The sequence below is a fragment of the Rhinolophus hipposideros genome (genome assembly GCF_964194185.1).
Source record: "Rhinolophus hipposideros genome assembly, chromosome: 10".
Classification (NCBI taxonomy): Eukaryota; Metazoa; Chordata; class Mammalia; order Chiroptera; family Rhinolophidae; genus Rhinolophus; species Rhinolophus hipposideros.
Window position 1 is genome coordinate 50,144,773 of NC_138056.1, and position 23,786 is coordinate 50,168,558.

Consider the following 23,786-nt stretch of genomic DNA (forward strand, 5'->3'; position numbering starts at 1 on the left):
TCTCACAGGACATTGTCCCACAAGTGAGCTCACACGTGGAGAACACCTCTGTAGAGTGAGAGACTGACAACACCCTTAGGTTACAGCCTCATGTGAATTCACTGTCTACCTTGGTGCTGCCCTGGGAATCAGACTAAAAGATTAACCCTTTATGGCTTGTGGCCCTGAAGAAAAGGGACACAGGAAGTCTGAGTTGGTAGGTAGTGAGAGTGGGGCTTTGGGGTGGGAAAGAAAGGCCTGAAGTCAGGGGCCTGCCCTGGAGCAGGTGGGTGGTCAGGATGAGGGCCCAGAGGGGACGTGGAGGCCCTCTGCACATGTGTGCATGGGTATTACATATGTGTGTGTCATGTGGGGACATGTGGATGTGGTACAGAGAACATGATTTCAGCTTAGCAGGGACAGGAGGTGCCCAGGAAGATTTCAGTTCCACCAGCGCTGGGGACGTAGAAATGGAACCGAGTCGTTGTCTTAGCTTCCAGGTGGAAAGACAGTGCAGCGACTTGGAGCAGGAGGCTCTGCTGGGGGCAAGGGCACCCCCTCAGGGTGTATATAGTCTGTTGACCCAGTTCCATCTTTGGGTCCGCACAGCGTCTGAGAAAGCAGGGAGGGCAGCCAGTGTTATCCTATGGGAAGCTGGGGCACATAGAGGGCCCACCAGGACGAGTCACACAGCTGTAAGTGACTGCACTGGGATTAGCACCCACGCCCTCTGGCCTCTTTGCATGCATTTCCCCTCTCAACATCTCAGTGGCAACGTGGGAGCTCAAGTTCTGTTAACCATGCATTTGTCCCTTGGGTTTTGGAGTGCCTGCAATGTCATTCCAGAGGCTCCAGTCTGAGGACTCTCGAGGAAGCCACCCTGAGGTTGCAGCCACAGAAGGGGGGCTGGCTGCACAAATAGGCCCATGAACCTCAGGCAGCCCCCAGGGTGGGGCCCAGGGACTCTACCTGCAGGCTTGAGTTTCACCTGGGTCATATTGCTTGTCAGCTGGTGTCCCGTAACTGTGTCACCGGATCCCAGAGGTTCCCTCCCACATACCCCCACTAAGGCCCTAAGAGTGGGGGCTACAGAGTGGGGAGGGCCATGACTGGCTGACCTCGAGCAGATGAGGGAGGCTGCGTTTGCCTCAGCGGAATTGAGCCCCTGGGGCTTCTGGCCTCCTTTTTCACAAGCTGTTCTCATTCCCATGCCCTCCTCCCCTCCTCAGGCCATCTCTTGTATTCCTCTGTCTTCCCATAGACTCCCTCAACTTGAGGGCAGGGCCCGGTAAGTCACATCTCGTTCCCCAGAGAGCAACAAAGGGTCTTCCCAGAGGATGTTCTCCATTAAGACTTGCTGAATGAGTGAATGAGAGTCTGTGGTTCCAGTCCTTACTGGAATCCTAATATCTGTCTTTGCCCAAGCTGTTCCCCTTGCCAGAAGCACCCCTCCTTCCCTTTCTCTTCAGAGCACGTGGTCCCTGTCTCTCTGAGCTCAGTGCCAGGACAGCTCTTTCTCAAATGTGTCCCCAGTCCCTGGAATTGGCCACGCTCTCCCTCCCTCTCTCCCTCCCTCTGGCATCCATTCAGGGCCAGGCCTCAGTGTCTGCCCTGGTTACACTTTAGTCTTTGCTGTAGGTGCCTGTGGACGTTGACCCAAGGGGTGCTGACCTCAGCCAGGAGACCTTCCGTGCAGGAAAGGGGTGGGAGAGGCTCAGCTCCGCCATTTTACTGCGGGAGCCACTTTACCTCTTGAGTGTGACTCCTCACTGTGAAATAGGGCCAGTATTTCTGTTATGAGGAGCAAATGAAAACATACATCTCCTTTGTAAAACCAGAAAGCATTCGAATGATAATATCCAGCACTGGCTGAGCAATTACCAGTGCTTTTTAGACCTGGCAGGCGTATACAAAAGTTGGCTTTATTATATCAATTCATTTTCCCAATCTCCCAAGCGGAAGGGACTGTTATTCTAATTCCCGTTTCACAGATGAGGCCATGGAGACCCAGGGAAGCAAAGTGACAAGCACAGGGCTACAGGGTCATACAGTGGCTGAGCCTCCTTAACTCTGTGCTGAACTGCGAAGGAGGGGGAAATGATGGCACCAGAGTTGGGGTTCAGTGGGCAAGGCAGACAGCCTTCCCAGGAGTCCTTTCCCTCTCGCCCATACTGGGGCCTGGGACCAAGTCAGTGAGCAGAGACCAAGCAGAGGGAATTTTCCAATCGGATCAACTTGTATCAAGAAATAGGGTACCTGGGAGAGAGGAATGTTCCGCTCTGGATTGGAAAGTCTAGGTGGGTTCTTTGATCTCACCACTTGGCCCATTCATGCCTCAGGGAGAGCTGTGTGAGGGCCTGACCTGTATATAAATGTTCCTGGCCCTAGAGGTGTCTTGAAATGCTGGGGAAACTGGAGTTGTGGGCAATGGCTGACCCTGTCCCTGATCCCTCTGAGGGCCTTGTGCAGGCTGCCAGCCTGCTCTGCTCCTATTTTCTCATGTGAAGTGAAAGGGTTGGAATAGGGACCTCTAAGGTCTCTCATGAGTAGGACTTCTGCTTCTAATTCATACCTGGTTCTCCATCTGTAGTTACCAGCTGGCCATAGGTCCCATTAGAGGTTCCCTGCCATGTCATTTGTGTCCCGGTCACTGTGGAAGGGATATAGCAGACATGGAATCTGGCCCCCAGGAGCTCCCAGCCTTGGGACAAATTGGGAGGTGAGGGAAGGAACTGTTCTCAGAAAATAGCAGCCCAAGGTGACCACTGACTTGCAATGGGAGACCCAGGCATCATGGGAACCCAGAGGAGGCCCCCCACCCGGCCTGCAGTAGAGGTGGGGGGGGGTGGCATAGGTGGACCACGTGAGAGTGGGCAGTGTGGTCACAGAAGGCTCAGAAAGCTGAGCCTCAAAGGCTGAGTGGGAAAAAAGTAGAGGAAACAGCATGAGCAGGTCACAGAGGTGTTTGGGGAAGAGCAGGCTAACCTGCCCTGGTCAGAAGTACAAGGGTAACTGGAGCGAGCGTTAGCAGTCCCTGTGTCCCGCTCATGTTGGCCGGTGAATGCCAGGCTCAAGAGTATGGGGGGAGTCAGGGAAGCGCTCAAAGCCCCAGAGTGCTGGGATCATAATGGTGCTTGAGGACACCCCCAGGGGATGAAGGGTTGGGGGCAGGGGAGAGCTGGAGGTAAAGTGAAGGACAGCAAGGGGCAGGGGCCAGATGAGAGATGGTGGTCTGGATCAGCGTGGGGACTCAAGGTCGGTGAGGACACTGCCCACTCGGCAGCCCTTTAGAGGGTTGAGTGGGTAGGAATGGGTGACAATGGGACTGGGGGTGGGATGGGATGGGAGGACCAATGCCAGACTCCTGCTAGTGTCTAGCCATTAGGGTTGCTTATCCCAGAGGGGACCTGCAGGAGAAGCAAGTGTGAGAGTTCGTGACATGTGCATCTCACCTACTAGCAAGTCTGAGGGCTCGAGCTGGAAGGTGGCAGAGGGGTCCCCTTTACATCCCCTTCCCAAAACTCAGGTTCCTACGGGTCTTGAGGCTCTCTGGGTTCTGTCATTTGGGAAGAGGGAGAGGGCGCCAGAGGACGTGGGGGCTTGACTCAGGTGATAGCCACACTCCAGAGCACAGGTCAGACTCTCGCTTCCCTGAGCAGCTGGGATTGTGCGCAGTGTTGAAGACCACTGGGGGAGGGGAGGCGTCCAGTGCTGGAAGGAAACAGGGCTTTGCGAGCTGGTTGTCAGCACTATGGCTGCGTGCTCCACCATGTGGCAGCAGGAAATATTGCAGGGGAAAGTCGGGGGAGCCAGAGGACAACCTCTGTCCTGTTTGCCCCTTCAGCTCACCAGTACTGAAAGTTCACCCCTGCTCCACATACATCAACAAGCCCTGTAAAATATATCCCAAGTGGGTCTATTTCTAATCATCCCCACTGCTACTGCCTGGCCTCCCCCAGCCTGAGGTCCTTTGCTTTTGTTGTTGCCTAGACCCCGATTTCCCTCTCCCAGGGAACGCCACATCTTACAGGGGTCTCTTTCTCATCATCCAGGCCTCAGCTAAAACGTCATCTCCGCAGAGAGGTGGCCACTGACCACCCTATCTAATGTAGCTACCTTGGTAATTCTTCATCCCGTGTGCCTGTGTATTTTTGGCATTATCTGACATTGCTTTTCATGCATTTGTTTACCAGAGCCTAGATTTGAAGCCAAGTCTAACTCTAATTATTACACTTTCCACTCCATCCTGCAGTGTGACCGAGGAACTCTAATCCCCTTTATGATAACTGTAAGGTGGGGCCAAAGTCCCTGGCCACCCACCTCTTAGGCCTGCAGAGAGAATCCCCGAAGAGGAGAAGGAGCTGCCCATGGGATTGGGGGTGGGCAGACCATCTTCATAGACTCAAACCTGTTAAAACCTATCGATAGCGTTTGGTTACAGAAGAGGACGAGGCCCTTACTGGCTCTCACAGACTGGGGGTCCCCTCCCTTCCCGGGCCCCTTCCCCAGCAGTGCACCGTCTCTGCTCCAGGAGAGGGACCTGACGTTAGCCGCTGGGCCTCCCCACAGGAACACTGGATCTCCCCGCAGAATGCCACGCACATCAAGCCCATGCACCCCACGTCGGTGCACGGCGTGGAGGACATGATCCGCCTGGGGGACCTCAATGAGGCCGGCATCCTGCGCAACCTGCTCATCCGCTACCGGGATCACCTCATCTACGTGAGTGACGCCCCGCCTGCCCACAGCCCCACCCGCACCTCCCCAGGCCCTGCCTCCTGAGACTGCCAGCTCTGCTGCTGGACACTGGGGTCCAGGGACTCATCTGGCTGTATTCCTCCATCTGGCTCATCTTCTCTTTCAGGCCATGGCTTCTGTGGTCTGTGGTTTCGGGCCGTAGCTTCTGTGCTTTGTGCCACTGCAGGTGCACGTAGCTCTGCAGGCCTGGAAACCACTGGGCATCCAGGGAGGGGTTGGTGAGAGGCTCGGTGCTTTTCCCAGAGATGGGGAACTGCTGCCCTCTCTGGGTTTGCTGTGAGGCCGGGGCCTGCCTCAGGAAAGGGATAGAGAAGGGAACATGATCCTTGCCGTCCCTCCACTCCACCCACCCCCCTCGCCCGCCAAAACCTTGATATTAGAAACAGTCATACACATACCCCACACTTCACCTTGCAACTCAGGAGGACAAATACGGTCTCACGCAGCTAGGACTGCGCTGACCCAAGAGGTGGGCTCAGAGACCATCAGAACAAGAAGGGACCACGAGATCATTGAGTCGAGGCTCTCACACTTTTTGGCCTTAGGTAGGTGAGGTTGGCCGGTAGAGATGGCATTCAGGAAGGGGCACTACGTGAATAGAAAGCCAGAGGCAGGACCATGCCAGACAGGTGAGCAGCACGGAGTCACCAAGTTGTCAGGAATGTGAAGGGGAGTCAGGGGGACAGAGCTGGAAGAGTGTGAGGGAGCCGGGGGGTTTGTCCCTGAGGAGTCACAGTAAGACGCTTTCAGGCCAGGGATCTAGCCCGTTAGAAGTCCTGGCGCTGTGACCCCTCTGCTGCCTGGGAGGCCCTCCACTACCTTCCCCATTCTGGGTCCCTCTGCGACTTTGGGTTCCCAAGGAGAGGCTGTGTCCAAGCCCTTGACGTCTGTGCATTGCATAGGTACAGCAAGTGGCTTTCACAGGGAGCACTTGGCGCTGACAAAGCCCCTCTTACTCTTTTCCTCACCCAGAGGGGGGCAGGATGCTGAGGGCACCTCCCGCCTAGAGCAGTGTCCCCTAACTAGGGGGTGCGGCTAGAACTTGAGCCAAGGCCAGAGATACCCCATAAGGACCCACTGGTGTCTGCACCCCAGTTCTTGGCAGTTCTATCTCTGCTTCCCTCCCTGGGTGGAAGGTGGACACAGCGGGTCCTGGGGCTCTCTGTGGCCACTTGCCCAGGCCCAAGTGAAGTCTGACACTTGGATCTGAAAGTACACGAGGAGCCTCCCACCTTCCTTCCAGGGAGGCCATGGCCAGAGCTCATATCCTGGCCCATTTTCCTGTCCGGAGGAGATGGTTAATAGACTGAATCAAGGAACAAAGGCAAAAGCAGAATTCATAAGGATGAGGGGAGGAAAAACCTTCAGTCTGCGATCAGTGAATATTGTTTGTGAAATTTTATGGGGTAGACTGATAAGCTGGCAGCGAATGGAGAAATCAGCCTGGACATTGTATTCTTAAGGAGGCCACCTAGGGGGTCAAAGAAAAGAATTCCAAAGGTTTATGGGTTCTCCAGAAAACCCTGAGATCTGTACCATTTATTAGAAGTGCCACTAATAAGATTTCTGACCACTTTTCTGGGTGGGGTGGGGAGGGGACATGGGGTGGAGCTGAGCAGAGGTGTCTTAGCTGCCTTCTTATTCAGAGACATGTGGTCTGAGAACCAAGCCATGGCACCTCGAAGGTCCCAGCTGCGACAATCCGTAGACCTGATTCTGCATGTCTGTTGGTTTGGAGAGTCATGCTCAGGAACTGCAGGGTTCAAGGAAGTTCCCTCAACTTGCTGACTGCACGATTCTGTGACTGGATGGAGGAGGCAGGCTTAGAGCAGGGCTTTGAAGAAGCAGCCAGGCCATTGTCCCACCCAGAAACCATACCTGTCTCTAACCATGGCAACCCCTGGTCACTTCATGGCTTGGGTTACCCTGGGCACAGCCACGTACACCCAGGAATTCCTCAGATTACCACGCTGCTCATAGCCGTGAGCCAGGCGGACACTCTGTCCCTCACTGTCTGCCCTGCGTTTGCCTGCTCCAGCTGGCCTATTCCCAGGATCCTGACGGGTAGCACCGAGAGCCACAAATCAGCCCTGGGCACCCCAAGCGGGAGAGAGACCTCAGAGGACACCTAGCAATTTCTCACTGCATGGTCCCAGAAGCCTGGGACCATCCCTGGATTCTGCAGGGAACAACTGGCAAGCTGATAGGGACCCAGGACTCCCCAATGCTGAACTGAGGCTGGAGCCAGGTCTGGGAGGCCTAGTCCTGGTCTTGCCATGTGGCCTTTGGAGAGTCTCTGCTACTCTCTGGTCTCATCCTTCCCTTTGGCACAATGGGGAGACTCCTTGGATGGGCACTTCTGTGGCTCTGGGAAGATGTGTGTCCTAAGGTATGTGTCTTGGTCTTCATGGCCTGCTAAGGTAGAGGGCCCAGGCTAGCAGGCCTGGGGGACTTCCTGGAGGAGGTGGAGCTTGGGGTAAAATGGATTCCTAGTGTGGGCCTCTGGCTTAAGAGAGGCCCCCTGATCTCTTCCTGGGCACTTAGAGGCCCCTGGGGACCTTGTGAGCTGTGTCGGGTGCTTGGGAAGAGTCCTTATCTCTCCCCTACCTCAGCCCATGGCCCCACAGAGCAGGTTTTATTACTGGAGATTTGAGCAAGAGGCTTCTACTGGGCAGCTGGGCATTAACCCTCTGCTGACTGTGGACTCTCGGTGAAAGAGGGCCAGGGGGCGCAGGAAGCCGTGCTGAGAGTCCCAGGGAATGGGTGGGCACCGAGGACCAGAGATGAACAGTGGCCAAGCCCCTTGCTTCTTCCACTCCCCCTACATCCTTTCCACAGTCCCACAGGTTCAGACTGGGAGCTGGGGAAGTCTAGGCGGGAAGGTAAGAGCTGGGCCTCTGGTGCTCGGGGCCCTTGTTCATCCCACTCCCTGCTTATCTGCTGCTATATGAGCTTGAAGTCCCTCCTCTTCTCAGAGGCTCAGTTCTCCTGTCTGAGAAGGAATGTGACCACACCTCACAGGGGCCTTCTGAAGAGGAAAGGGGGACGTGGAGCGGAAGCTGCAAAGTCCTGCCCCCACAGGGGTCTTCCTGGCAGTTGGTGTGTCTTTGCCCTTCTGCTGGGGAGGGTCCTCTCACTGAAGGAAGAGACCTAGCTTTTATGATTTATTTGGAAATGGGTATACGTGCTACAAATTGGAAGTTTTCCTTCTGCCGCACAGAGAACTGCTGCTATTAATTTCTAATCTATCCTCAGAAGAAAGACTACATGCTATATATAATAGCCTCTTGGTATTTGTGGGGGATTGATTATTGATTCCAGGACCAAAATCCTCAGATGCTCAAGTCCCTTGTATAAAATGGTGTGTGTAGTATTTGCATGTAACCTATGCGTATCCTGCCCTACACTTTAAATCATCTCTAGATTACTTACAATACCGAATACAATGTCAATGAATGTACGTAGTTGTCATACTGCATTGTTTAGGGAAAATGACAAGGAAAAAATTGCTCCGTACGGATGCAACCCTGGTAGGCCTAACTACACAGCACACGCCAACCACAGCGTAGCATGTTTTCCCAAATGACTTTGATTTGTGGTGGGTTGAATCTGCAGATGCAGAACCTACAGATATAGAGGGCCGTTGTGTATGTGTCTAAATCACATACATGACATAAAACTATATATAGATATAATTAAGAATGTCTTTCTACACAAATGGTAGCACTGTTCCGCATGCTGCTCTGTGCTTTTCCACTAGCCGCATGCCCAGGCCATCATTCCTGTCAGTGTAGAGGGCTGCCCCAGTGTTGCTGATGGGCCTATTCCCTCAGCGCCCTTCCTTGCTGTTTCCTGTGGGCAGCAGTTCATTTCTTCTCCACCCATTCATTTCAGTCTGTCAGCTAAGATTTGCTGAGTATCCTACCTGCTGGGCAGGGTGCCGGGCCCTGGCTCTGGGGGAGAGTGAGGCTGGGGGCAGAGCCCTTGAACCAAAATTATGGAGGAGTCAAGTGAGCCAAGACCATGTGGGCTGTGATGGATCACACAGGAGGGTGCCCCGCTTCCTGGAGGGGTGGTCATCTCAGCTTGGATACGAAGGATGAGCAGGCATTAGCCGGGTGAAGGGCCAGAGGATGGATTGCGGGGCTTTTAACAGAAGGGTTCCTATAGAGGGATCTCTGGCTGAGGGATGTGGCTGGTCAGAGCCAGCGCTTGTGGGCGGGAAAGGACATGGGCTTTGTCCTGAAGCCATAGGAAGCTGCCTGAGGGTTTTCGGGGGGAGGGGAGGCGATGACATGATCAGATATTTTACAAGCTGACCCTGGCTCCCAGTGGAGGATAGATCGTAGGGGACAGTGTGGAAGTGGGGAATCCAGAGGGGAGGTAACTGCAACGGTCTGCTGAGAGCTGATGGTGGGCTGGGCCAGGGGGGCGGCTGCACTGATGGAGAGGGGTGGGCTAGTGTGAAGGAGAGGAAGGTGTCAAGGGACCTCCCACGTCCGGCCCTGGGTGAAAGATGATGGTGTACTGTTGGCTGAGCTGAGAGGCTGAAGGGCAGGGTGAGTTCCGGTCTGGACAGGCGGGTGGACATCAAGTGGGGAGGTCCGGGAGGCGGGGCCTGAGGCGCCGAGGGTACTGGAGAGCCTTCTGAGCTGTGGACAGAATAGGGAGGACTGTGGGAGACATGGGTGAGCGAAGAGTGTCGAGGCCCAGTCCTAGGAAGGCTTCTCGCCAGGTGCAGGGTGCCCTGGGCCCTCTCTGGCCCTCTCTCTGACCCAAGTGGCCCTCTCTGCCACTTGGTGGCAGAGCCTGCTCTCAGGGCCACCTCTGTGTGGTCCTGTCTCCCCCGCCCCCTCCCTTGAGCGGTTCATTAGGTCTGAAATAGTATCTCCAGCTCCAGTCTCTGGAGCGGCTATCGATCCTCCCAAAGCTGCACAGCGGCCAGGGTGACTTTTCTCCAGCAGACTTCCCAAACGTCATGCCCTTCCAGCCTCTGTGTTTGATTTCCACTGAGAGCCCTCTACTCTCCCTCTCCCACCCCCCAGCCCCCAGCCCCCTTTGAAGATCCCAGGGGGCCTCCTCTGAGCGCCCACAGCCCCAGGCTTTCCCTCCCTGGCCCTAAGGGAGCAGCGGTAAACCTCCCCTCATTTCTCAGTGAAGGGTTCTTGAGTGGCGGCCTGGAGCCAGCTTCATGCCACATGATGATCATGGGCCAGGCAGTTGAATGTTACGTTTTTAAGGAAGTGTTAAGAAGAAAGGAAGGTGGCGCTCATGGACAGCCAGTCTGCACCAGGCGGCTGTCAAAGCCTGTGAGGTGGACGTTACCATCCTCCTTTTACAGATGAGCAAACTGAGGCTTAGAGAAGTGAAGTGATCTGCCAAAGGGATATTCCTTGTGGTCACTCCCCCAACCCGGGATCAGTCTACCTGGTCCCACAGCAGGCCTGGGCTGAGCTGTAGGGGACAGTGGCGGAGGCGTCCCAGGGCTGGAGGTGGGCAGGTTCTGCTCTAAGTTGTTAGCCCAGCCCTGGGCTGTTGTTCGTACAGAAGACCCTCATCATCCCATACCCCACTGACCAGTTTCCTTTTCTCCTGCTCCCCACTTTCCAACCTCAGACCAGCTGTGGCGGGTGGGTGAGTGTGGCACAGAGATGGCTGCTCCATCTCTCCGTAGGTGCTCCACCTGGCCGCTGTCCTCACCCCCTTCCCCATCCCGCCCCATCTCTTCCTGCCTGGGCTCTTGCATAGGGTCAGCTCAGTGAGGCCCAGCTGCTCTGGAGTGGGCTGCTTGGAGGAAGAGCCTGGGTGGGAGAGGCGAGCCCTCCATGGTCCACAGAAGGGCAGTGTCTGGCTAGGACTAGAGCCTGGGTGTTGGATGCGCAGCCCAGGGCTGCTTTGCATGGCCACACCTGGCCCAGGGGTGGGCGTTTCCCCTGGCATGCAGTGGCAGTGCCGGAAGCAGTGCCTTCCCTGCATGGCAGTCTTAGCGGAGGCTGCTGGGGCATGGCTGTGGCTCTGGTAGAGGCACTGAGCCCTGAGGGGAGGGGATGGGTGGGGCTGTCACTTTCCCTGTGTGGTCACATCTTCCTTCAGCCTCTCCAGGCCCAAATGTCAACGCATCCATAACCAATTACAGGCTGGGCCTGACCTTTTCAAGGTTCGGTGGGAAGGGGAGGGAGGAGGGAGAAGTTACCCTTGAGTGCCTCACTGTGCCCTCGTGGCCAGAGGGCCAGGCCTGTTGTCCCCTGTTTGCCAGAGCCCAGACACAGAGCAGGAAATTTTGCACACAGGTGGCCATTCTGTGCACTAAGAGAGGAGCCCATGGAGAGACAGCCCTCAGAAGGCTCCCTATTTGGCCCCTGAGCCTACACTGCCCAGGATGGCTGGAGGTGCTCTGTCCCCAGAGCACAGGGTGGTGCTGCGGAGACTGGGGCCCACCCAGCGCCTATAAACCACATACCCCAGCCCCTTCAGCTCTTTATAGCTTGGTTTTACTCCCCCTGCACCAACACATCCTCTGCTCTGGAAAGGTCTAGTTTATGAATTTTGCTCCAAAAGTTTGGGCTGCAGGGCTTGGAGACAAAAGTGGGAGACAGCATTTGAGACGAACCTACAGTGTGATATAAAATTTAAAGTCTACCATCTTCTTTAATCTGCATAAACAGTTATTTTGTACCCATTTTCTAGACAAAGATAAGGAAATTGAGTCTGAGAGACCCTCCCTCCCTCTCTTCCTTCCTCCCTTCATCAAATGTTGCTGAGCACCGACTCTGAGCCAGACCCAATGCTAGTCTGAAGGCTCCACTCCCAGCTCCTAGGGAGGCAGGATTCAGACCTTAGAGCCATGTGACTCCAAAGCCAGTGCTCTCCTTTTCAGAGGGACAGAGCAGGGCAGAGCCTGAGAGCTTTCTGGAGTCAGAGCCTCTCATATGGGAAGAGGTGAGCTCTCTGTTCCTTGTTACCCACAGACATACACGGGCTCCATCCTGGTGGCTGTGAACCCCTACCAGCTGCTCTCCATCTACTCACCAGAGCACATTCGCCAGTACACCAACAAGAAGATTGGGGAGATGCCGCCCCACATCTTTGCCATTGCTGATAATTGCTACTTCAATATGAAACGCAACAGCCGTGACCAGTGCTGCATCATCAGGTGAGAGGCCTAGGACAGGTGTGGAGCTCCAGCTCTGTGCTCCTGCTGATGCCTCATAATGTAGAAAATCACCTCCCCTTTCCCAGGCCTTCTATCTCTATTAATGCTACCAAAGCTGATGGTAGCTTTTGAAGCCAACCTTATTTACAGCTGGCTTCTGTCAAGTTACAGTCAGTTGAAATCTCAGGCTCCTGTTCTCTCTCAGGCAGAGGGTAAAAGGACAAAGCATTGATCAAGCATCTAATACGTGCCATGGTCTATGGCAAGTGTGGATGGAGGGGTGTGCATGTCTGAATGAAGGGGAAGGAAAGTAACCTTTGGCTGTGGCAGAGCACTGAGCTCCTTTCGTCTTCTCCCAGCCCTGAAAGGTCCATATTGTCAGCCCATTTTACAGATGGGGAGGGTGAGTAGAGGAAGCACCTTGGCTGAAGCCCTGTGGGGAGGGGGCAATGCAGACTGTGAGAGGCCCTTGCCTCTCTCTGGTTCTGCTCTGCAGTGGGGAGTCTGGGGCAGGGAAGACAGAGAGCACAAAGCTGATCCTGCAGTTCCTGGCGGCCATCAGTGGGCAGCACTCGTGGATCGAACAGCAGGTGCTGGAGGCCACCCCCATCCTGGAAGGTAGGTCCAGGGCTCTCAGGGCGGGGCTGGGAGGCTGGGTGGGGGCTGACCTTGCCCGTGACCCTCTACCCACCCTGAAGCCTTCGGAAATGCCAAGACCATCCGAAACGATAATTCAAGCCGCTTCGGGAAGTACATCGACATCCACTTCAACAAACGGGGTGCCATTGAGGGCGCCAAGATTGAGCAGTACCTGCTGGAGAAGTCACGCGTCTGTCGCCAGGTGGGCCCAAACCCTGCACAGGACCCCAGCCTCAGGGCTGCGTGTGACACACACTGTCTGCATAGCCTCCGCTGTCCCTAGGCGGCTGCCTGCTTGCCTGTGCCTGAAATCCCACCATCAAAACACCGTGGGGGCTTTTGTCATGAAACCCAGTAGTTAACATAGCAAACTATGTTTCCAGTCTTCTTGACTGTCTTCCTCCTGATGGCTGCCTCCTGCCCTCCTGCCTGTCCCACATTTTTAGGCCCCTGACGAAAGGAATTACCACGTGTTCTACTGCATGCTGGAGGGTATGAGTGAGGACCAGAAGAAGAAGCTGGGCCTGGGCCAGGCCGCGGACTATAACTACTTGGCCATGGTGAGGCTGAGATGGGGCGCCTAGGGAGGGGCACAGCCATCCCAGCAAGGTCAGGGGCAGCCCAGCCGCTCCCCAGCTGTAGGCCCAGTGGGAAATTCCCTGTGTGCTCCCTCCTGTCCCCTGACCTGCCCCAGCCCACCCTGGGCTTGCATATGCCATGAGACCTCTTCCTCACGGGCACACACCCACTCGCACACACATTCAGACAAATTCTCACCACAGACATACAAATGGGCGTAGATATCCCAGACCCAGGGACATAGACACACACGCACCCACGTGTACACACACACAGACCTGTGTTAGTTCAGTCTTTGAGGACGTGAAGACTGGGACCTCTGCCGGGCTCCCGGGACTGCAGGGGGCAGGCTACGGTGGCCTCAGCCCCAAGGGCTCGCTGCTTGCTAGGCTCAGGTGCCAGCCTCGTGCTGCTGTCAAGCCACCAAGGAGAAGTGAGTCCCAGGGCCATTGCTACCACCCAGCACCAGGTGTGGGGGGCTATACATGCAGCAGGCTGGCTTGGGGGGCACCAGCTTCCTGGGGAGAGCCTATGACTAATTGTCTGGAGCTGGGCTGGGCTATGGCACCTGAGGGAGGCTGTGTGTGTGTGTGTGTGTGTGTGTGTGTGTGTGTGTGTGTTGTATGTGTGACACGCCTTCCTGGACACGTCCTACAGTTAGCTGGCACACTTGTACACACACACACACACACACACTCTCGCACACAGGCCTTATAGACACACATAGTAAGGCAGACTGTCAGTGCTCCACCTGTCTGCAGTTACCCCTCTTCCTTCCACTCTAGGCTGTACTTGGTGAGGGGTTCTAATCCATGAGGGTGGGTGTCCACTGGGGAAGCGGGGAGAATGGTAGGGCCTTGGTGCTGTGACTGCCAGACAGGGTGACAGGCCAGGCCTGACATCAGAGACTTGGTCACTGAGGGGCATCCAAGATCTCCAGATTTGGGAAACATGTTCTTGAGAAGCCCAGACAGGAGCTTTCTAGGTATTCTGGAGGAGTCGCTAGGAGCCCTAGGCTGGCCTGGCCTGGCCGTGAGGGTCCTTTGGCTCAGGCACGGCCTCTCGGGGGATACCCCTGGCCCCCCTGATGCCCTTCTGTACCCATTCTCCCACACCTGCCCACCAGGGTAACTGCATAACCTGTGAGGGCCGGGAGGACAGCCAGGAGTACGCCAACATCCGTTCCGCCATGAAGGTGCTCATGTTCACCGACACGGAGAACTGGGAGATCTCAAAGCTCCTGGCCACCATCTTACACCTGGGCAACCTGCAGTATGAGGGTGAGGGGCCCGAAAGGCACACTCCCCACCCCATCCCTGCACTGACTCCAAGGGCAGCACAACAACTAGCTATCCAGGGGGTCCAGGTGGCTCAGTTTCTGTCCCAGCACATATCCTCTTTGGGGTGGAGAATTCACTTGTGGTAGATTTGAACAGATCTGCTAGCTTCAGGTGTGCTTTCACTGTGCTGAAATCCCACAATAGAGATGTACAGGTAAAGTATACCAGTGTTGACTATGGGCCCTTTAAGATCCCTTTCAAATCTGGTTTCTTCTTTAAGGTCAGATGTTTTGGAGAGAGGGTATATCTTTGAATTAATTCATACTAAGGTGTGAGTGACTAAACAGCCATCTTCAGAAAAGGGGGAAGGCTAGGGAAGGAAACATGTTCATTTGTCTAACACTGCCTGGACACCTACTATGTGCCAGGCTGGGAGGTGGTCCTCTGAGGCAGGAACCAGTCCCACTCTGCTCTTGCCCTGGGTAATCAACATGGTCCCTAGACGAGTAAGAGCCTGAGCTTACGTCAAAACTGTCTCTCTGGGAAAGTTTGTTCAGTGAATGCATGAATGATCCCAGATCCAAGATGTGGAGAAAGGGAGCGTCACGCAGAAGGAAGAGCTTGTGCAAAGGCCCTGAGGCCTGAGAAAGCAGGGCACATTTGGGGAAGGACAGATGGTATGAGGCACTGAGCTAAGCAAGTTCACAAAGCCTGTGTTATAGAAGCCCCGGCTTGCTCTGGGGGTCTGGAGTGGAGGTTGGGGGAGAGGGGTGTTACTGCCAGTGTCTGCTACGTGGATGCCACCAAGCATGAAGCCAGGTGCTGGACACACACGGTTCCTACCCTCATGGTGCCCATAGCTCATGATGAAGACCTTCATCAACATATATGGACCCAGAGTAGCATTTAATCACAGTGCTGATGCCCTCTGTGAATAGGACAGGCCCCCTAAGAGTGGACATGGCTCCTGGTCCTCCTAAATTACCCCCTGCCCCCATGCCCACCCTCCCTTACCTGACAGTGTGCCCTCTTGCTGCTCACAGCCCGCACATTTGAAAACCTGGATGCCTGTGAGGTTCTCTTCTCCCCGTCGCTGGCCACCACTGCGTCCCTGCTCGAGGTCAGTGCCTGGTCTTCTGTCTCCACAACGGCTTCCGATTCTGTTGGAGGGAGAGTTTTGACCTTAGGCTCAGGGGCCTGGACATGTGCGGACCAAGGTGCTGGATCCTCTGCTTGAAGAGTCCGAGAAGTTCAACCCTGAGAACCAACTGTGTGCAGGATCTGTGCTGGGCACGGTGCCTGTGGGGGCGTAGAGCCCAGAGCCTGGGAGTCCCACTGCCTGTCTTAGCCCAGCTGCCCCTGGGAACAGTGAGGGCCCTGGGCCTGGGGCCCTGAGTGAGTCAGTCTGTCAGTTATGTAGCAAACACTAGGCTCTGCCCTGGATTGGAAACTGGGATAAATAAAGCCAGAGTCAGAGCCAGGCTGTGAGGCACAGGTAACATGCCAGGGGGACAGGACAGGCCTGTCAAGGAGAGAGTAATTCCTTCCCAGCAGCATTTGGGTGCAATTTAATGGCGTGGGAGGATTTGGCTGTGAGGCCATGGGGAAGCGCATTCTTAGTGGAGGGAGCAGTCTGAGCGAGGCCTGGGTAGAAAGTAGGAGGGGGCTCTTGGTAAGGCGGAGGGAGGGACAGGCCTGCAGGTGGCTGGGTGAGTGCCTGAATGTCACCCCCCAGGTGAACCCTCCAGACCTGATGAACGGCCTGACCAGCCGCACCCTCATCACTCGGGGGGAGACAGTGTCCACCCCGCTCAGCAGGGAGCAGGCGCTGGATGTGCGAGATGCCTTCGTCAAGGTGGGCCGTTTGTGGAATGGCCACTGGCTCTCCCTGCCCATCAGGAGGCTGGGTTGTGAACGGGCAGGAGCCAAGGAGTCCACACAGCTGGCGGAGGGCCTTGACCCTGGGCTGCCCATAGGTCCGGGCTCTGGCCACTGGCTCTTTCTGGGTCTTTCTTCCCCTGAGCTCCACTCGTCCCACAAGGGGCTGGGCATTTTACCCTCCAGGGGCCCTGCCAGCTCTGGTCCCCCCGGCCCTCCACCCTGGCATGCTTTGATCTCCACCATCTTTGGGCCTCGTGCTGGGTCATATTCTTTGGGTACTCAGTCTGCTGTGCTGTTCCCAGCCCAAGGGCCATCCTTTCCCATCTTTTCAAAGAAGACAGTAAAGGGGCTGGGTCGGGTGGGGAGGGCACAGTCATGTGCTTGCTGTCCATTGGGCCCCTCCCTGCTCTAGGCCCTGGGCTGGGCTCTGGGACCCTCAAGATACTCAGAGCTGCTGGGGAGACAGAGATGGATGGAGAGATAGGACCCCAAAGGAAGGCTCCTTCCCAAGCTGTGAGGTCAGGGAAGGTTTCTCGGAGGAGCTTTGAAAAATGAGTAGGAATTTTTCAAGCAGAAAAGGGTGCTCCAGGCAGAGGGAACAGCTTGAGGAAAGGCTTGGCGGTTTCCAACAGCACGCTGTTGAAAGGGAGCAGGGGCGAGGCCTATCTCCTGGGAGGGTGTGGCTGCGCCCGGTGGCTAACGAGGCTGCCCTGCCTCTCAGGGGATCTATGGGCGGCTCTTTGTCTGGATCGTGGACAAGATCAACGCAGCGATTTACAAGCCCCCCTCCCAGGAGGTGCAGAACTCTCGCCGCTCCATCGGCCTTCTGGACATCTTTGGGTTCGAGAACTTTGCTGTGAACAGGTACCACGCAGGGCTCTGCCTTGTGGGAATCTTCTTCCACAGCACAGACATAAGAAATGTCACCTCTCTCCTTTTAAACTACATTTAGTTGGTGCCAAACACATTCTGCCAGGCCGTTGGAAAATTTGGTTCCAGTTAGTCTGGCGGGCCCTCTCCCCTTCCTTCCCCTCCCCTCCAGTCCCAGGAGTCAGCGGAGGCCAGCCGGGGGCAGGGGACGGGTAGGCAAGGGGTGAGGCTGTAATACGACGATCGTGGGCTCCATCTGCCCAGTGTCCACGCTGCAAGGTGCCTCAAAGCAGGTGAGGCCAGGCCTGGGCCAAGCTCAATCTGGGGGTCTGGGTCACACTTGAGGTCCCATACTCTTGGGGGCCATGTGAGAGGCAGACAAGACGGATGGAGAAGGCCCAGGTGGATCCTGGGGCTGGAGACAGCTGGCCCTGTCCCACTTCCTAGTTATGTGACCCCTGGCAAGTCACTTCAATTCCTGTAATGCTTGGATGCCTCAAAGCCCTCCCCCACTGCCAAAATACCCACATTGAAAACACAGTGTCACGTGGGAGAGTGCAGAGTTGGTGACTCAGAGATCAGTCATCAAGGCTCTGCTTCCAACTGTCGTCAGCCCCCTTCCCAGGTTCTGCTGACACTGGGTCCCTCTCTATGTCCACCTGCCCAGTGCCCCGGCTCTCCTCACCCCAGGTGCTCTGCCCAGGGCTGGGGCCCCCCTGCCAGCGCTCCCTGCAGGACTTGGTCATGCAGGGAAAAAGGGTCCTGCACTGGGAGTTTCAAGCCCCCAGCCCTAGCCTTACCTCTCCCTCTGACTCACTGAGTGACCTTGGGTGAGTGCTTTGCCCTCTCTGCTTCTCTCGTGCACATTGAGGGAGTTAGACTTGACAATCCCGCCCTACCTTCGAGATTGGAGAGTCCACGATGGGCACCCGTGCCCAAGGGCACGCTGCCCATGGAGGCAGAGCTGGGCCCCTGGGCAGTGGAGCAGGGCCTGGGTGACACCCACCCATCTCTCCTGTCCTGTGTCCCCTGTGCCCTCTCCCCCCGCAGCTTCGAGCAGCTCTGCATTAACTTCGCCAACGAGCACCTGCAGCAGTTCTTTGTGCGGCATGTGTTCAAGCTGGAGCAGGAGGAGTACGACCTGGAGAGCATCGACTGGCTGCACATTGAGTTCACCGACAACCAGGACGCCCTGGACATGATCGCCAACAAGCCCATGAACATCATCTCCCTCATCGACGAGGAGAGCAAGTTCCCCAAGGTGGGCCTGCGGCAGGGTGGGGTCCTCCATGGCTGCCTACCGGCCAGGGGGGCAATGGGCAGGGCACACAAATCCCCTCCACACTGAGCCTCAGCTTTCCTCATCTGCAAAATGGGACTGATGATACCTGCCTCTCGGGGTGGCTCTGGAGCCAATTCAAGTGCACGCATCTGACATTTGGGAATCACCTACAGTCTGTTGGGTCTTGGACCAAACAATGAAGATCTGAGCACGCAGCCGGCCCAGACTAGGTGCTCCAGACACCTAGTGATGTTGTGGAACTAATTTTCTAAACTGGGACGTACTATCAAGGCTGTGTTGTTCCACTTCAGCCCCTTCACAGACAGGGTAATGGAGAGTTCCTATATGGGGTTTAAATAAAGGGAAGGGAAGATCTTGAGAAAGACAGAAGAGAGTGTGCAAAGACGTGGGGCAGGATAGGCAGTGGGGCTGGTGGAGGGTGGGGACGGGGGGTTCGACAGCCATCGCCGCTTGGTTTCCACAGGGCACGGACACCACCATGTTATATAAGTTGAACTCCCAGCACAAGCTCAACGCAAACTACATTCCTCCCAAGAACAATTACGAGACCCAGTTTGGAATCAACCATTTTGCCGGTGTCGTCTACTATGAGAGCCAAGGTACCGGCGGGTGGCTGGGGGATGTCTCTGTCTGTGCCCTCCTTCCCTTCCCGGGCTCCAGCCAGGACAAGGACCCCCAGAGAGGGGGGCCTCAGGAAACAGGAAAGGGGGCTCACTGCTCCCCTTTTGTTTTTAGAAGAGACTAAAAAAATTGTAGTAAAATACGTAATATAAGATTTACTATTTTAACACTTTTGAAGTCTACAATTCAGTGGCATTAAGTGTATTCAAAATACAGTGCAACCAACAGCACTGTCCATTTCTACAGCCCATTCCTCAGGCCAGACAGAAGCTCTGTACCCGTTAACCAGTCACTCCCCATCCTCCCCCACCCCCAGCCCTGATGACCTCTATTCTATTATCTGTCTTTAAGTATTTCACTATTTTAAGAACCTCATATAAGTGGAATCATACAACATTTGTCGGTTTGTGTCTGACTTATTTCACTTGCATAATGTCCTCAAGGTTCATTCATGCTGTAGCATGTGTCAGAATTTCTTTCCTTTTCATGACTGAATAATATTGTGTGTGTGTGTGTGTGTGTGTGTTTTATTTGTCCATTCAACTGTTGCTGGATATTTGGGTTGTTTCTACCTTTTGGCTATTGTGAATCGTGCTGCCATGAATATGGCTGTATAAGTATCTGTTTGACACCCTGCTTTCAATTCTTTTGGGTGGGTTCAATGCCTTTTTGCACATACGGGAAACATGCGCTCAAAAGGGAGGTTAACTGTCCTTACACGACACCGTCTATTGGGTGCAAAGCCAGGCTTAGAACCAGCCCAGACTCTTTCAGCAGCAAGACCAAGTGTGAGCTTTGAAAAGGATGTACTGCAGTGGGGTTTGTTTTAAAACTAGAAATAAAGAGAAGGTCAGAACACAGTCAAGTCTACCCCACTTGGGATTCTTACAGGGTTTGTCAAAAGCCTGCAGTCTGCCCTTGCCAACCCCTCCCCTCCCACCGTAGAATGAAGGGCTGACCGCGAATGGGCATCAGTTGTGCAATTTGTCAACACTGAGCTCCTGCCATTCAGTCTCAAAGGGTCCCCCCCACAGTCCAAGCCGGTGAAATTAAAAACAAACCAGCAAAGAGCCATTGGTTTCATACTTCCTCATTGCGTTGGTCCAGAAGGCAGTAGACTGTGTCAGTGAGCCAGGCTGCAGGGATGGAATCTGAAGGCTGCCCAGCCCTCCCTAAATTATTGGATGCATGATCTGACCCTGCTGTTACAAAGAAGGGTGCCAACATTAAGTTCGAAGGACTGTTGGAGAAACCAAAGGGTCTGTTGTTCGGAGTAATAGAGGATTGTCTTTCAGTTCTGTTCAACCAGCTTTCACTGAGCATCCATTCTATACCAGGTTTCATGCTGTTGCTGAGGATACAGAAATGAAAATGAGCGAACTCTACATGAAGTTATAAAATTATAGGATGTTGGATCTGGAGGGTCCATATGGGTCATCTATTTTACTGGATTTGGAAACTGAGGCCCACAGAGGGAAAGGACTTGCCTAAGTCACTAATCAGTTTTCAACTGCTTTAAACAATTCTACCAGCATTTTCTGGTTCAAAAAGTACTGTTTTAATCTAGCATTTTATCTATGACATGGGTGTGGTGTTAGGTGATCTGAAGAGAAGCAAGAGCTTATGGGTACTGTCATTCCCATTTCACAGGAAGCTGAGGCCCAGAGGGGACCTTCCTAAGGTCCCATAGTGAGTCTGTCATAGAGCTTTACTTAGAGCCTACAATTCCGTCCCAACTCCAGAGCCCATTCTTGCACTACCGAGCGCTGCCTGCAACTCTCCTCTCCTCAGACGCCAGTGGACAGCTTGGCACTGGGTCTCTGTGCCATGTACCAGCTGGGGCAGTGGGGAGAAGGTGCTGCTTCTCTGCAGTGTTCCTTTTCCCCAGGCATCCCCAGCCCTTGGGCACCCTGTCTCCTGCCCCACCCTAGTAAGGCCCCCCATTAACCAGTTCCTAACTCCTCAGTTCCTGGGAATGGCAGTCTCTCTGAGGTCTGTGTGGTGCAGGGGAACCTCCGTGGGCTAGTGCCAAGGGTCCTGGGTTCGAGTCTTAACTCTGCCTGTGTCTGGCTGTGTGTTATTAGACAACTTGCTTAGCTTCTCTGAACACTGGTTTACTCTTTTGTGTAATGAGAAGATAATTCCTGCCTGTCCCATGTCTCCAGGGGCAGTGATCATCAGAGCTGTGAGAACACTTTGTAAGACATAAGGCATGGTCCAAATAAATACAAGCTACTTTTAATTAACTCCTTTACTACTAGATGGTACTAGATCAACATGTATTCTCTCTCAGGTGATACATTTACTTAACAAGGTCTTTTGACACCTTTGTTCAAAAGACTAAGGCTGGCATTTCAGGCATTGGGTGTCTCAGTCAGGAAGGTGGGCCTGCTCCCTCCCTGAGACTGAGACCTCCTGCCCCTCTCTCATAGGGGGTCTGGAAGAGAGGGGCTGTGTGGTGGCGGAGACAGCGTTCCAGTTCTGGCTCTGCGCCTCACTTTCTCTGTGATCTTGGGCAAGCTGCTATTATCTCCATGCTTCCATGTCCCCCACTATAGCATGGATGTGGTTGAACTAAGTGAATTTTGAGGGTCCTCCTGGCTCTTGGGGAGGATTGGGGAAGGGCTGAATCTTGTCTGGCAGAGGCTGCCAGAGCTGGTAAGGTGTGACCACTCTTTGCCGCTGCCCAGGCTTCCTAGAGAAGAACCGGGACACCCTACATGGAGACATCATCCAGCTGGTCCACTCCTCCAGGAACAAGTTCATCAAGCAGATCTTCCAAGCTGACGTCGCCATGGTAACGTCAGGACGGGGTTGACCTTGGGTGGGAAGGGCCCCGCAGAAGCCAGGCCTGAGTCTAGCACCCCTCTGCCCTTGTCTAATAGCTTCAGCTGAGCCCCTCTAGCCGCAGTGCTTTGCTGTAGTTCCAGGAGAGACTTGGGGGCCTCCAAGGTCCTCCCATCTGTTCCTCTTGTACTGATTGTGGGGTGCAGGTGGGATGCAAGGCCCAAGGAAGGGTCACATGAGGGGGCACAGAGCAGAGCCAGATTAGGACTCGTTTTAAGATGGGGGTCCCCATAACTGGACCTCTAGCGCTAATGGAGCACAGGCAAAGGGAGCACGTCCAGCCCCAAGGACATGAATGGGTGTGGGTGTTCCGAGAAACGGCATAAAGGGCATATTTGTGGTAGCCCTGGACCACATACAGGGGGCAGAGAATGTCCCACCCTCTACATTTCCTTTGTCCCTAGAGTGGTAGTCTGGTGGACTTTTCCTGCAGGATCATATCAGATGCCTTTTTATTTCATATTCTCCTCCTGTCCCATGGCTTCCTGGAGGGTACATGGAGGGGCTCACGGGTAGGCAGAGCCACTGCCCCTTTGGTGCTCATTCTGATGCCCATGTTGCCCTGGCCCTCAGGAGCTCAGACCTCTGCCCTGAGGCTCCTTTTCTCTCCCTGTGGGTTTTGCCTCCCATTTTCTGACCCACCACGTTCTCCTTGCCCCTTTCCCTTCCCATCTCCCACTGCACTGTGGTTCCTGTTATAGTTTCTCTGTGGTTATTCATCGGGCACTCTCCGCCAGTCAGCAGCTTCTGCGAAGGTAAAAGACCCAGACCTGGGGTCACAGGATGGCGGGAGAGGCCTCAGCAGCCCCTGGGGCTGGGCTGTGTCCTTGGCTCCCGTGGCACTGAGGGTTGGGGAAAGGGCTGGCTGCTGCTGCTGCTTTTTTTTTTTTCTTTTTTTTTTTTTTGGAATGTGTTTTTTTGTGGAGTGGTTTGTGGAGTGGTTTTGTTTTCTTTTGTTTTTTGAGTTGTGTGTACTGCAAGCATCTCGGTTTCTTAAAGGAGGAAACTGAGTCCTAGAAAAAGAAACAAGACTGGCCCAACTACCCTGTGAGCCAGGGCCAGAGCTGGAATCGAACCCGTGTCACCCACAGCCTCTCCCGAATCGAGTCTTTGACTTAGCCAAGCCCCGCTAAGTGTCTCCACGTTGCGATTTGGTCAGATCCTGTGATAATCCTGTGAGGCAGGATGGGCAGGTGGTATTGTCTGCATTTTGCAGACAGGGGACTGAAGCTCAGAGATGGGGTGTGACTCACCCCAAGTCCCAGCACCTGGGACTTGGCACTACAAGTCATTGTCCCCAGACCTCCTAAGGCCTTGGAACAGCACCCCTTGTATGTCCTAACCATCACCTTCAGGCTGCGCCTCCCAAGGCACTTGAGGTCCCAAAGGTGCTGGGGACCCCTGAGCAGAAGCATAGCTCTGCCATCCCCTTTGCCTCCCTTTTCTCAACCCTCAGTTTTCTCTCGGCCTACTACTGACATCACCCTACTTTTAGTCTTAGTGCTGAGTCCCTCTTCCTGTCTGCACATCTGGCACCCCCCCCCCGCCCCCCGCTGCCCAGTGCCTCACAGAGTTCTGGGACAATTCCCAAAAGCCACAGCGGAGCAGGGCAGCCACATATCAGGAGCAGGGAGCTTGTTGCACGGTGGCCTCTATCCTCTGCCCATGGATTGGCCCTGGTATCCCACTCCCCAGGCCAACACGGTGGCCCATCCTGCAGATGGGGTGAATGAAGGGCCACCACCAGAGAGGGGCTCCAGGTACCTGAAGCACCAGCACCCAGCAGCCCCAACCCTGAACCCACCTATCGCAGGTTCACAGTACTGGGGACAGGTGTGGCTCTGGGCCCTCTTCCACTCTTTCCTCTCCTTTTCTA

At 54.9% G+C, this 23,786-nt stretch overlaps 1 protein-coding gene across 1 annotated transcript in view; it reads left to right on the forward strand.

Annotated features, from left to right (window-relative positions):
* The window catches only part of MYO7A (myosin VIIA), an 80,752-nt gene that overhangs the window by 16,966 nt on the left and 40,000 nt on the right, over positions 1-23,786 (forward strand). Inside the window, exons 4-15 of the mRNA XM_081062335.1 lie at positions 4,549-4,701; positions 11,706-11,890; positions 12,387-12,508; positions 12,589-12,731; positions 12,976-13,089; positions 14,235-14,388; positions 15,432-15,508; positions 16,124-16,243; positions 16,991-17,133; positions 18,190-18,400; positions 18,906-19,041; positions 21,754-21,860. Coding sequence (XP_080918461.1) covers positions 4,549-4,701; positions 11,706-11,890; positions 12,387-12,508; positions 12,589-12,731; positions 12,976-13,089; positions 14,235-14,388; positions 15,432-15,508; positions 16,124-16,243; positions 16,991-17,133; positions 18,190-18,400; positions 18,906-19,041; positions 21,754-21,860 — 1,665 coding nt within the window. The remainder of the gene's footprint in view (positions 1-4,548; positions 4,702-11,705; positions 11,891-12,386; positions 12,509-12,588; positions 12,732-12,975; positions 13,090-14,234; positions 14,389-15,431; positions 15,509-16,123; positions 16,244-16,990; positions 17,134-18,189; positions 18,401-18,905; positions 19,042-21,753; positions 21,861-23,786) is intronic.